This window comes from Monodon monoceros, unplaced genomic scaffold, assembly GCF_005190385.1.
Source record: "Monodon monoceros isolate NGI ecotype Baffin Bay Population unplaced genomic scaffold, NGI_Narwhal_1 Super_Scaffold_1, whole genome shotgun sequence".
In the NCBI taxonomy this organism is placed as follows: domain Eukaryota; kingdom Metazoa; phylum Chordata; class Mammalia; order Artiodactyla; family Monodontidae; genus Monodon; species Monodon monoceros.
Window position 1 is genome coordinate 70,946,200 of NW_021703765.1, and position 12,855 is coordinate 70,959,054.

The 12,855-nt window shown below is 52.2% G+C and overlaps 1 protein-coding gene across 1 annotated transcript in view; it reads left to right on the forward strand.

The window, feature by feature from the left end:
* Nucleotides 1–12,855, forward strand: part of GCN1 (GCN1 activator of EIF2AK4) — a 56,547-nt gene that overhangs the window by 25,859 nt on the left and 17,833 nt on the right. The window contains exons 23-37 of the mRNA XM_029225157.1: nucleotides 176–289; nucleotides 404–602; nucleotides 1,800–1,955; nucleotides 2,424–2,605; nucleotides 3,855–3,935; nucleotides 4,272–4,415; nucleotides 5,355–5,482; nucleotides 5,652–5,841; nucleotides 6,034–6,104; nucleotides 6,764–6,929; nucleotides 7,281–7,475; nucleotides 8,552–8,798; nucleotides 9,222–9,343; nucleotides 9,655–9,769; nucleotides 10,872–11,051. Coding sequence (XP_029080990.1) covers nucleotides 176–289; nucleotides 404–602; nucleotides 1,800–1,955; nucleotides 2,424–2,605; nucleotides 3,855–3,935; nucleotides 4,272–4,415; nucleotides 5,355–5,482; nucleotides 5,652–5,841; nucleotides 6,034–6,104; nucleotides 6,764–6,929; nucleotides 7,281–7,475; nucleotides 8,552–8,798; nucleotides 9,222–9,343; nucleotides 9,655–9,769; nucleotides 10,872–11,051 — 2,290 coding nt within the window. The remainder of the gene's footprint in view (nucleotides 1–175; nucleotides 290–403; nucleotides 603–1,799; nucleotides 1,956–2,423; nucleotides 2,606–3,854; nucleotides 3,936–4,271; nucleotides 4,416–5,354; nucleotides 5,483–5,651; nucleotides 5,842–6,033; nucleotides 6,105–6,763; nucleotides 6,930–7,280; nucleotides 7,476–8,551; nucleotides 8,799–9,221; nucleotides 9,344–9,654; nucleotides 9,770–10,871; nucleotides 11,052–12,855) is intronic.

The following is a 12,855-nucleotide window of genomic DNA, read 5'->3' on the forward strand; positions in this document are numbered from 1 at the left end:
AAACCAGGTGGCTGTGGACTTGTGGGAGTAGGGGAGGCCACATGGCAGGTTGGGGGGCCAGGTCACAGACATAGAGCTGTCCTGGCGCTGACTGGGGAGCTGAGCGTGCCCTGCTTGGTGGGAGGGAGGGAGTTCCCTTCCCTGGAGATGGATTTGCTTTGCTTGTTCCCTTCAGGAGATAAAGAAGAAGAAAGGCATAAAAGAGGAGGTGCAGCTGACCAGCAAACAGAAGGAGATGCTGCAGGCCCAGCTGGACAAGGAGGCGCAGATCCGGAGGCGGCTGCAGGAGGTAAGCAGTCGCTGCCACCACACGCCTGTGCCACGAGAGTGCTGGGCTGCCTGCTCCTCACTGTCCTGGGGCAGGGCCCCGCTGACTGGCCTTCTGGGGTGACTCTGCTTACAGCTGGACAATGAGCTGGAGGCGGCGCTAGGACTGCTGGACACCATCCTGGCCAAGAACCCGTCCGGCCTGACCCAGTACATCCCTGTCCTGGTCGACTCTTTCCTGCCCTTGTTGAAATCTCCCCTCGCTGCTCCCAGGATCAAGAACCCTTTCCTGTCCTTAGCTGCCTGTGTCATGACCCCTAGGCTCAAGACTTTGGGTTAGTCCTCGTTGGCTGGCTGGCTGTGGGCATGACCCCGGGGCAGGATGGGGGTGGACAGAGGTGCCCCCGAGTGCTCGTGGGGAGGCACGCAGTGACCTAGGCTACTGACCTGTTTTCCTACGGATACAGCCTCAGGCATCTCAAGCAGCGTATCCTTGGGAGCACACAGTGCCGCCTCCTCTCTCCCGTTTTATGTCTGCTGAGTCTTCATTCTGAGGGCCAACTTTTAGATGCTAGTCGGTGATCTTTCTGTAGCAGTGTTTTTTTTTTTTAATAAATTTATCTTATTTATTTATTTATTTTTGGCTGCGTTGGGTCTTCGTTGCTGTGCGCGGGCTTTCTCTAGTTGTGGCGAGTGGGGGCTACTCTTCTTTGCGGTGCGCAGGCTTCTCATTGCAGTGTTTTCTCTTGTTGCAGAGCAAGGGCTCCAGACGCGCGGGCTTCAGTAGTTGTGACGCGTGGGCTTATTTGCTCCGCGGCATGTGGGATCTCCCTAGACCAGGGCTCGAACCCCTGTCCCCTGCATTGGCAGGAGGATTTTTAACCACTGCGCCACCAGGGAAGCCCTGTAGCAGTTTGAAATTCAGTGGCAGTGGGATGGTTTGGTGCCACGTGGCCTGTCTGTGTAGCCCAGAGCTCCTGAGCAGCCACATGACCAGAGGTCTCTGTGGCCTTTAGCTTTCTGTTGGCTGTGGAGAAACAAAGGCCAAGTGGGGTGGCTGGGAATTGTGGAGGCCTCGCTTTATGGGTTGTTTAATGACCTTGAGGGTGAACATACCTTGAGCCTGAGGGGTATGTTCCCTTCAGGGTGAGGCTGGAGTCAGGCAATACACATAGAACCTGCTGGAAGTATTACCTGGCTGGCTGTGCTGTTGCATGGAAGGTGGGAGGACCACATGGATAGAGCTGAATAACTCCCAACTGAATAACCCTTGGGTGGCTCATGCCTCCTCTCAGTGCACTTTTAATTCCTTAGTGTCAGAAGGGTATCTCCTTGCCGGCCTGCCTACCCTTTGGCACTGTTCTGGAGATGAAATGAGAAATTAGGTTGAGGATACTTAGGCAGAGCAGAATTGATTACTATTAAGTCAGAGGGACATGGCATCTCTGCCCTGGGTCCCTGGTTTGCACCTGGGCCAGATTCTGTGTCTTTGCGAGGGTCATCCCCTGCTGGGTCCCTTCTCTTGGACACAGGAACTTTGGTGAGCCACGTGACTCTGCGCCTGCTGAAGCCAGAATGTGCCCTGGATAAGTCATGGTGCCAGGAAGAGCTGTCGGTGGCCGTGAAGAGGGCGGTGACCCTGCTGCACAGTCACACCATCACCAGCAGGGCAGGCAAGGGAGAACCAGGTAAGGGACAGGACGGACAAAGGGCACGAGGCGGTGTGAACCGTGCAGGGATTGCACGAGCTATGGCGCCCCGTACCCTGGGGCTTCCTGAGGCTGTAGCCTCCAGTGAGTCTCTTCCCTCCCTGGCCTTGATTTCCTCATCTGAAAAAGAGGGGATGGACGATTTTTGAGTCTGGTCCCTGGTATTCTGAGTCACTGTGACCCCCACTGAGGGTTTAGTTCTTGCCATTGGAAGCTACTTGTCTGTTTTAACTCTCACATTGTGGAACTGGGCAGTGTCTGGGGTAGGAGCAGGATTGGCTTTAGAACTGGGCTACTGCCTGTCATCCCTCTTGTCATGCCACATGCTTCAGGGTGTCAGGGCCTCCAGCCTTCCCCCGACCCACTTGCCCTGAGGATGGACACTGAGGCAGCCGTGCTCGGGGTCCTGCCCAACCTACAGGATCCATCTGCTTCTTGCTCTCACAGACGCCGCGCCCCTGTCCGCGCCAGCCTTCTCCTTAGTCTTCCCGTTTCTGAAGATGGTGCTGACCGAGATGCCCCACCACAGCAAGGAGGAGGAGGAGCGCGTGGCCCAGATTCTTCAGATCCTCACCGTCCACGCCCAGCTGAGGGCCTCACCCAGCAGCCCGCCAGGGCGTGTGGACGAGGTTGGCCTGGGGAGCTCGGCTCCCTCTCGGCTTGAGGGCGTTGGGGAGGCAGGGGCTTCCGACGCTTCCCGTGAACAATTCTGGGGGGGGAGGTCGTGCAGCATATACATATACCTATAGCAGAAACCATTGGTGAGGAGAACCCAAATGTTCTATTCAGTGTGGTTGTCAAGACCTCACAGAAGCTTATGGGTCTCTTGTGTCTGATAGTTTCTGACCCAAAGAAGTTGAAGGATTTTGTATTAATTTATTGTTTTGTTTCTAACTCAGAAGATAGTTCTGATCACTCTCTCTCCCTTTGACTTATGATTGTGAGACTGGAGCTCATTCATTGAGGAGTTTTCTTTTTAATAGATTATGTTCTAAAAATTTGCCAAAGTAATGCATGTGTAAGATTCCAACAGTACAGAAGCAAAAAGAGAAATGCCACTCCCTAGAGGTAACTGTTGCTAACAGTTTGGCCTATACCCTTGTGGACTTTTTTTTTTTTTAAGCACATTCAAAACTCATACCCACAAACACAGTAAAGCAAAAATGGATTGCACTGCTTCTTTCATGGGACAATATTCTGTGGGTCTCCTCCGGTGTCTGGATCCATGTGATCCACGTCACATGGATCTAATTTTACAGGCTGCATGGGGTTCTATGCTGTGGGTTCACCATGGTTTAGTTAACTTTTTACTTGTTGATTGACATTTTAAGGTTGTTTCTAACGTTTCCATATTTTGAACATCGCTGTGGTGTGCCCCCTTGTACATTTATGTCCCTTGCACACTGTGAACATTTCTATAGGACAGATTCTTGGGCATGGAATTGTTAGGTTCTGTGACATGTTCTGAGCTATACCCTCACTGAGCGTTTTCTTTTCTCCAATCCTAATACAACCTCACGTAGTGGTAATCTTGCCAACGATGGGTGAAAGAATGGTGTAATGTTTTATTTCACATTTTTTTACTTTACTTGTAAAGTTCAGTATCTCTTCATATGTTTATGGGCCACCTGTATTTCATATTCTGTGAGTTTCAACCAAGGTTAAGAGTTTATTTATTTTTAGTCCCTGAAGATCTGGTTGACTGGGGTTGGCTCCTGTGGATTGAGTTGTAAACCTGACAGGGTTTCTACAGTGGAGTCAGCAGTATGACCCAGAATGTTCCCCTGTGGGTAAGAGGGTGCTGCTTCATGTGCCACCGGACTTGGTTACAGACCTTCCCTGGAGCTTCACCCTGACTTACCTTCTGTTCTCTCTTAGAATGGCCCAGAGTTGCTGCCTCGTGTGGCCATGCTGCGCCTTCTGACTTGGGTGATCGGCACAGGCTCTCCCCAACTGCAGGTGATCTGGTTCCCAGTTGGCTTTTGCTGTGACTCAGTTCATGACCCCAACCTCAGGTTCTAGTTCTTCTCTCAGCCCTCAGTTCTGGCCTTGGGCAGAAGGGCTGCTTTTGAGAGCCAGCCTGACTGTTCTCAGCTGGTTAGGGGTTTTGCTTGGGTCCTGCCACTGGCCTTGGCCTGGCGCTGGGGTCTGAGCCCTAGTACGGCTGTGGGGTGGGCGTTCTTAGTTCAGATTCCTCCCTGGGCCCCTCAGCCCATCACCTGGCTCCCCTGCCTGGCCCCATAGTAGGAAAAAAAATTTGTGGAACTGAGCCCAGCGGATGGATGTCTTCCTCAGGTTCTGGCTTCAGACGCCCTGACCACCCTGTGTGCCAGCAGCAGTGGCGAGGATGGCTGTGCCTTTGCAGAGCAGGAGGAGGTGGACGTGCTGCTCTGCGCCTTGCTGTCCCCCTGTGCTAGTGTGCGGGACACTGCGCTCCGGGTGCGTGCCCACTCCCTCTTGGGGCTACCTTGGCGTCCTTTGTCCCTCAGTGTCCCTGTTCGAGCTGCCCTGATGGGAGATGCCGCACATATGCACCAGCGTGTCCTGGAGGCAAAGAGAAGAGGTCACGGAGTGTGGTTTGGGGTCATTCTAGGAATTGGAACAGCTAAGCAGTTGTCATGTATCACTGCCTATTTTTTTCTTCAACTCGGAAGACTTCACCTAATTTCTAAAACGGAATGTGGATCTTGGTACTTTTATAGACAGATATAACTCACAGGATTGGTTCATTTCTTCAACCTACTACCTTATACTTGCTTTCTCTTGGTGCTTTGGGACCCAAAACTAAAGGATCCCCTTGGAGTATGAGACATTGATTCCCAGATGCCAGACTGCAGGCTCCTGCTATTGCTCTGTGACAGAGTTTTCACTGGTCCTTGGTAAAAATTTGAAAAACAATGGCAATGTGGCAGATAGTTCTTAAAACAAAGGGAATGTCGTTTTTCTGAGGTTTTGTCTGACTTGTGTGTTTAGAGTTAAATTTTTAAATTTTATGTTAGAAAAGATTCTACCGCTATATGCCATCATTTCATGAAAGAAAAGCTCTTTGAAGAGCAGCTAATGAGCTGAACTGACTCATGGCACTCCCTAACCTGTGCTGTCCAGTGGAATGTTCTGCAGGGCTGGAAATATACATCTGTGCTGTCCAGTGTGGTAGCCACCAGCCAGCGTATGGCTGTTGAGCACTTGAAATGTGGCTGGTGCAGCTGAAAAAGTTAGAGTTCGTTTTAAATGATTTCACTGTGGAGACCCACGTGCGGCTAGTGGCTACGTCTTGGACGGTTCAGCCCTAGCGGGAGGCAGGGTGGTGGGGGGGGGCAGGTCAGAGGCTCTTCCCAAAGGTCATGCCTCACACGGTGTGGTCCCACCCCCTCTCAGGGGCTGTTGGAACTTCACATGGTATTGCCAGCGCCTGATACTGATGAGAAGAATGGCCTGAACCTTCTGCGGAGGCTCTGGGTGGTCAAGTTTGACAAGGAGGAGGAGATCCGGAAGCTGGCAGAGAGGTGAGAGCCGTCGGAAGGCTGGTTTTCCTGCTCTATTCTCTTTCCCCTCATGAAATAACTGGACCCAGCGTGCTCAGCCTACAGAGGGAAAAAGGGTCGGGTGGTCGGGTTTGGCAGGGCCCGTGCTGCAGATCCTTGTCTGACCAGCTCCGCCTTTGGTCTGCTACAGGCTCTGGTCAACCATGGGCCTAGATCTGCAGCCAGACCTCTGCTCCTTGCTCATCGACGACGTCATCTATCACGAGGCAGCTGTGAGACAGGCCGGGGCCGAAGCCCTCTCCCAAGCAGTGGCGCGTTACCAGCGGCAGGCGGCAGAGGTTATGGGCAGGCTTATGGAGATTTACCAGGAGAAGCTCTATGTGAGTCGTCTGTGCACCGCGATGCAGTCTGGGTGTGTAAGGGTGGGTTGGACCATTTTCAACCTCCCACCTGCTCCAAACAGGAGCCATACTGTGGCTCAGAGTGGCTTGTGCTTAATCTCCCGTCTCACCTGGGTCATTGGCTTTATTGGAGAGAGCACTGCAGTGCATTGATCAACCTGTCTGTTGCAGCGGCCGCCCCCGGTTCTGGATGCTTTGGGACGAGTTATCTCAGAATCTCCTCCAGATCAGTGGGAAGCCAGGTATAACAGTTGCTTCAGCCTTGTACCACTCAGTGCTTTCTGAGGTGTGGCAGGTTGGCTGGGCTGGGTGCTGTGAAGAGGCAGCATGGGATAATGGATCAGCGGAGGGAAACAGCAAGACCTCCCTCTGAGTCAGAGACCTGAGTTCAAGTTCTGGCTCTTCCTGGCTAGCTAGACGACATGTTTCTCCTTTCCTCCGAGGGACTCTGTTTCTGTAGAGGTCCCTGGGCCCCTCCTTACTGCTGTAGCTGAAAGAATAATAGTACTTAGCCTTTGTAGGGTATGTCCACTTCTGAATGCCTTTGCATCTGGTTCCTTCACCTCCCTTTCCTCCTCCCCTGGAGGGAGAGGGGTAGGCGATGCACTCACACATGGGGAAACAGAGGCAGAGCTGGTCCCCTCCCCAAGGTCACCCTGTAGGAGGTAAACTCTGGACAGATAGGAGGTCTCTGTTTTACAAGTGGGCCGTTGCCAAACCAGTGGGCACAGCAGTGGGTAAGCACAGGGCATTGGGCTCTGTGTTGTGCTCTGCCCCTGAAGCAGTGTTTGCTGTTGGCAGGCTCACTCTCCTAGTGACATACTGGGATAGGTGCCACCAGCAGGGGAGGAGGCCTCTGGCTTGCCCTTGCCCCCCTGACGTGCTCCCCCTTCTTTGCTAGGTGTGGCTTGGCTTTGGCCCTGAACAAGCTCTCCCAGTGTTTGGACAGTTCTCAGGTGAAGCCACTCTTTCAATTTTTTGTCCCTGATGCCCTCAACGACCGAAACCCAGATGTCCGGAAGTGCATGTTAGATGCAGCCCTTGAGACGCTCAACACGCATGGGAAGGTAAAAGATTTCAGCTAGCTGAGGAGGTGGGGAGAAGGCTGGGCCAAGGTGGGCTGAGCAGTGGTGCCACAGGGATGCTGAGTGCTCGAAATCCTGGCAGGGCACTAGCCCCCGTGGAAAATTCCATTTGTATTTCTTTTGAGTCATAAAGAACCCCCCAAAAGGGTGTTAAATTCTTGTAAGTCTGCTGCAGTCCTGCCAGAAAACTGGGAAACCCGCTGGCATTGCTGGCTAGCTTGTTAGGATGCCTGTCCCAGAGCCAGACTTGGGCTTGGTCCTGGGGCAGAGACCGTCATCCCCAGGCACAGCCTATGGGCTGATGTGAGGCTCCAGGAGCTCTTGGCTTTCCAGGAGAACGTCAACTCGCTGCTGCCGGTGTTTGAGGAGTTCCTGAAGAACGCACCCAATGATGCCAGCTATGATGCTGTGCGGCAGAGCGTGGTGGTCCTGATGGGCTCTCTAGCCAAGCACCTGGAAAAGAGCGACCCCAAAGTGAAGCCTATTGTCGCCAAGCTCATCGCCGCTCTCTCCACCCCCTCCCAACAGGTACCTGCCCCCTGGCCTGGGGCCCCAACTGTGGGTGGGCAGTGGGACGCTGGGACAGAGTCGGGTATCAGGGTGCAGAAGGCCCAGTTCTCTGCGAGGAGTCATCTCGTCTCGGGACAGCCTGGTTTATAGTCAGGAATACTCACCTCTGGAGGGGGAGTTAGTTTGTTACTTTGTTCTAGTAGACCTCTTAGATGTTTTCATTTTTTTCTACTCATTTTCTAAGAGTCATTTTTTGCATTTAGAGTAAACCTGTCCCTGGGGATACAGAGGTTTAAAAAAAAAAAAGAATCGTTCTTGATGTGTTAGCCTTTTCCTGATCCTCTCCCTGTGTTAGTTATATGTTTTGGGGGCCTTGTGATGCAGCCTCCAAGCCACAGTGCAAAGGATTTTTTTTTTCTCTTATTTAAAAAACACATTTACATGTATTTTCTGTTATTTGCATTTCGGACAACCCAGAGTGTCCTCCTCAAAGGCACAGTTGAAAACCACAGGTTTACTGAATTGTGGTCAAATAGTCTGTCAGAGTACCTGGCTTCCCAAGCTTCCTGCCCAGGCCCCTGGCTGCAGACTGCCTCGCTGCCCTGGTCGGGCTTCATGAGCTGTGGCTGGAAGACGATTGACAGCATCTTTTGGGACTGCTTGATTTGGACCTGGCCCTGTAAGGCCCAGCCCCATTTCCCTGACTGGCAAATTTGAAAACTGAGAGACTTGGGCTGTTTTTAAGGAGGCACAGTAGCATGCTTCTCTCTGGATCTTTCTCTGTGAGTGGGTTTAATCTTCCTGAGGTTTTACCCCACCTGCCCAGGCCTAGGTTCTCTCTTCAGACCAGAAATAGCACTGTAATGGCTGATGCTCTCCTGGCTAACAGATGTAGCGTGCACCCTGGCGGAATGTGGGCCAGGCATGAGCTTGTACCACCATCTGCCTTTCCGATGCTCTGTGTGGTCTGACAGGCGGTGGCTGAGATGGGGCTGGGGGACGTCTAGGGGTGAGGTGCTGCGGAAGACTGCATCGGCTGCCAGGGCCTGGCTGTGGTTGAGCTGCAGCACTGACGCGGCGGGCCCCTCCCCCAGGTCCAGGAATCCGTGGCCAGCTGCTTGCCGCCCCTCGTCCCCGCCATCAAGGAGGATGCTGGAGGGATGATCCAGAGGCTGATGCAGCAGCTGCTGGAGTCAGACAAGTACGCTGAGCGCAAAGGGGCTGCTTACGGGCTGGCGGGCCTGGTAAAGGGCCTGGGCATCCTGTCGCTGAAGCAGCAGGAGATGATGGCTGCGCTGACTGATGCCATCCAGGACAAGAAGAACTTCCGCCGCCGAGAGGGTGAGTGTCTCCAAGCTCGGTGCCGCCCAGCGTGGGAGGTCAGTCCCCATGGCTGCCAGAGGAGGGAATCTGGCTTTTCCTCCCCTGCTGAAGGCTGGCGTTTGTGTGTGTGCTGCAGGGGGGGCGGGGCAGCTGTCTGTGAGCCATTCCATCCCATCCTTGCTGATGCGGCCCGGACTTCCCTTTTTTCTAACTCAGCAACACCCTCAGCTGAGAGAGACTTGCCATTCTAGCTGTTAGTGCTCCCTGTTCTCACCTCCTTTCTGCTCAGGGGAGGCAGAGGGGCTGCTCCCTCACGGGGCAGCCACTTTAGTCCCACAGCTGCCCTGAGTGTTTCCAGAGGGTGAGGAGGTGGTCGGGAGCTTGTCCTGTGGCTGCCCCGAGAGGACATCCTGTTCCCAGCCGTCCTGCCTTCTCCCCCAGGAGCGCTCTTTGCCTTCGAGATGCTATGCACCATGCTGGGGAAGCTCTTCGAGCCGTACGTGGTTCATGTGCTGCCCCATCTGCTGCTGTGCTTCGGAGATGGGAACCAGTACGTGCGTGAGGTAAGTCCTGAGGCTGCACTTGGGAATGGCTGGCAGTGGTTCGAGGCCCCTGCTGCTGGCAAGCCCTCTGCCCGCATCTTGGACACTGGTTACTGGTACGGACTCCTCTGGTTCCCAGTGAAGTACTGAAGCCCTGTGAGGTGAGAAACCATGTTTCTCCTGCTCAGCTGTCTCTGCGGGCCTGGGCACAGGGTCTGACGCAGTAGACCCCCCAGTGAGCATTGGTCACCAGGAGAACCCTCGGTCCAGCATCAGGCCTTGACCCTTGCGTAGCCGAGGAGGCCCCTGAACATCTTTTCTCCTCCCTTGAGGCTGCAGATGACTGTGCCAAGGCTGTGATGAGCAACCTGAGTGCTCATGGGGTGAAGCTGGTGCTCCCCTCCTTATTGGCTGCCCTGGAGGAGGAATCCTGGAGGACCAAAGCCGGTAAGGCTGCTCCCTCCCTCCCTCCCTCAACTTCCTGTTCTGAAAACTGCCCTTACAGGGGTCCAGAGCCACAGCTCTTGTGCTGTGTGTGCTCCCCAGCCCAGGGATGAGGCCAAGACTCTGGTTAGGCAGCTCATTCCTTTATTAGTTTGTTGCTTTCTTGCAAAGAACAGGCCTCTCACAGGAGCCACAGACCTAAGTCAGGAAATCACAGAGCTTTAAGGCTTGTCTGTGGCTAGGTCTGTGATTTTAAAGCCTTTCCCTCCCACCATTAAACCGCCTTTTTTTTTTTTTTTTTTTTAAAGAATCAAATTTTATTTTTGGTGGCGTTGGGTCTTTGTTGCTGCGCGTGGGCTTTCTCTAGTTGCGGCAAGCGGGGGCTATTCTTCATTGCAGTGCGTGGGCTTCTCACACGGTGGCTTCTCTTGTTGTGGAGCACGGGCTCTAGGTGCGTGGGCTTCAGTAGTTGTGGCACGCGGGCTCAGTAGTTGTGGCTCGCGGGCTCTAGAGTGCAGGCTCAGTAGTCATGGCACACGGGGCGGGCTTAGTTGCTCCGCGGCATGTGGGACCTTCCCGGACCAGAGGTTGAACCCGTGCCCCCTGCGTTGGCAGGCAGATTCTTTAACCACTGTGCCACCAGGGAAGTCCCGAAACCCCTTTTTAAAAAATGTAATCTTATTTGGAATCCTAATTTGTAAAATAGAGTTGCTCAGGTTTGGGGAGGGTCAGCATCGGGGCTTCCTCCTCAGTCCTTCAGGCTTCCCCCTACATCTTGAAAAATCACAATCTTAATCAGTCTCCTCATTTGTGGATGAGGAGACTGAGGCCAGAGAAATTCAGTGAATTGACCTTGGATCACTGTCACCTCTAAGCCAGGTCTGGCCACTCTCCCCAATACTGCCCAGCCTCTCGCCCAGGCTCAGCAGGCCTCAGGAGCATTTTGCTCGCTTGACTGGAGCCCGGCCCTGTGCCCTCTTCCCGGGACTGCTGGAGCAGTCTGCAGAGGAGCAGGCCGCGTGTCCCTTGCCCGGGCAGCCAGCCCAGGCGACTTGCCAACCTGTGCTCAGTGATTTCATGCTGGGCGTGTGTCTGCCGTCTGCAGGGTCGGTGGAATTGCTTGGGGCGATGGCGTACTGTGCTCCTAAGCAGCTGTCGTCCTGCCTGCCCAACATCGTGCCCAAGCTCACAGAGGTGCTCACCGACTCCCACGTCAAAGTGCAGAAGGCCGGACAGCAGGCGCTCAGGCAAATTGGCTCCGTCATCAGGAACCCGGAGATCCTGGGTACGCCTCTCCCACGAGGGCACTGGCCCCGGTTCCTCCTCCTATCCCTGGACACTGCAGGGAACATGCACACATTCAGCTTAGGCCCTCTGAGGACAGATATGTTCACATTGAGGCAACCTCTAAATTTGGGGGAGCCCTTTTCCTACGATAATAAGTGGAAAGTAGTTTGGAAGTGGTCTGTTTTCCTGTTGGTCTGGAGCAGTCATTGACTGCTCAGGTAGGGAAACTGAGTTGTTGGCCCAGAAATAGCTTGACTCTAAGGGAGCCTTGAGGTCAACAGATAAATGACAAGCTCTGGACCACATCTGCATCATCCAAAGTGTTAGGTTTTGGGGAACTTTTCTATTCTCTCTCATTCCAGGAGGCCTGTGATAGAGGGAAGGTTAGGGAGCTTACTTTTTAGTGTGGTTATTTCTTGAGTAATTAGGGAAAGATTGATTTCTAGAGACAAACCCCAGCCAGCTACCTTGACCAGTACTGTACTTGTTAATTTTTAAGCTTCAGCATAGAACATCGGTACCCATTCAGTGCCTTTCAGCCTGAGTATTTCCAGACTTGTTTTCATTCAGAAAATGATGGGTTTTTGTTTTTGTTTTTTACGGGATGAATAGGTAGATGTGGATTTTGTTGTTGTTTACAATGTCCAACACCCCTGGGGATTTCTAAGGCCCAGAATAGTCTCACCTCTATCAAATGAATGCCTTCATTTTCAGAATCCAGCCTGGGGCCTTTTTTTTTTAAATTGACTAGTTTGTATAATGTAAAATTCACTTCTCAAAAATGTACAACTTAGTGGTTTTTAGCATATTCACAAAATTATGTAAGTATCACCGCTGTTTAGTTCCGGGGCATTTTCATCATCTCAGAAAGGAACCCCACACCCACCCATTAGCATTCACTCCTCATTTCCCCTCCTGCCTCTAGCCCCTGACAACCACTAATCTATTTTCTGTCTCCGAGTTTGCCTATTCTGCACACTTCACGTAAATGGCATCATACAGTGTGTGGCCTTTTATGTCTAGCTTCTTGCATTTAGCATTATGTTTTCAAGGTTCATCCACACTGTAGCATGTATCAGTACTTCTTTCCTTTTATGGCCCAATAATGTATTCCAATGAATGAGTATACCACATTTTGTTTATCCATTCATCAATTGGTAGATGTTTGGGTCGTTTCCACTTTTTGGCTATTAATGTTGCTATGAAAGTCTGTATCCAAGGGTTTTTTTTTTTTTTCCCTGTAGGCATGATTTCAGTTCTCTTGGTTAGATACCTAGGAATGGAATCGCTGGGTCATGTGGTAACTGTTTACCTTTTTGAGGAAGTGCTAGACTGTTACCCCACGCGGCTGTACCATTTGACATTCCCGGCAGCAGTGTATGCGAGTTCCAGTTGCCACCTCTGTTATTGTCTGTCTTTTTGGTTACAGCCATCCTAGTGGGTGTGAAGTGGCATCTCATTGTGGTTTTGATTTGCATTTCCCTAATGACTAATGATGTGGAACATGTTTTCATGTGCTTATTTTTCATTTGCATTTCTTTGGAAAACTGTTCAAATCCTTTGCCCATTTTTTAACTGGGTTATTAGGTTTTTTTGTGTTTTGTTTTCTGTTGTTTTTTTTTTTTGGTCTGCGTGCTTGGCTTGCGTGATCTTAGTCGCTTGACCAGGGATTGAACATGGGTCCTGGCAGTGAAAGCACCGAGTCCTAACCACTGGACCGCCAGGGAATTCCCTTAAAAGTCTTGACCAGCATGTGTCTTTGTAGTTGTTGAATTCCCTGGGTTTGTGGAAAAGATAAGCTA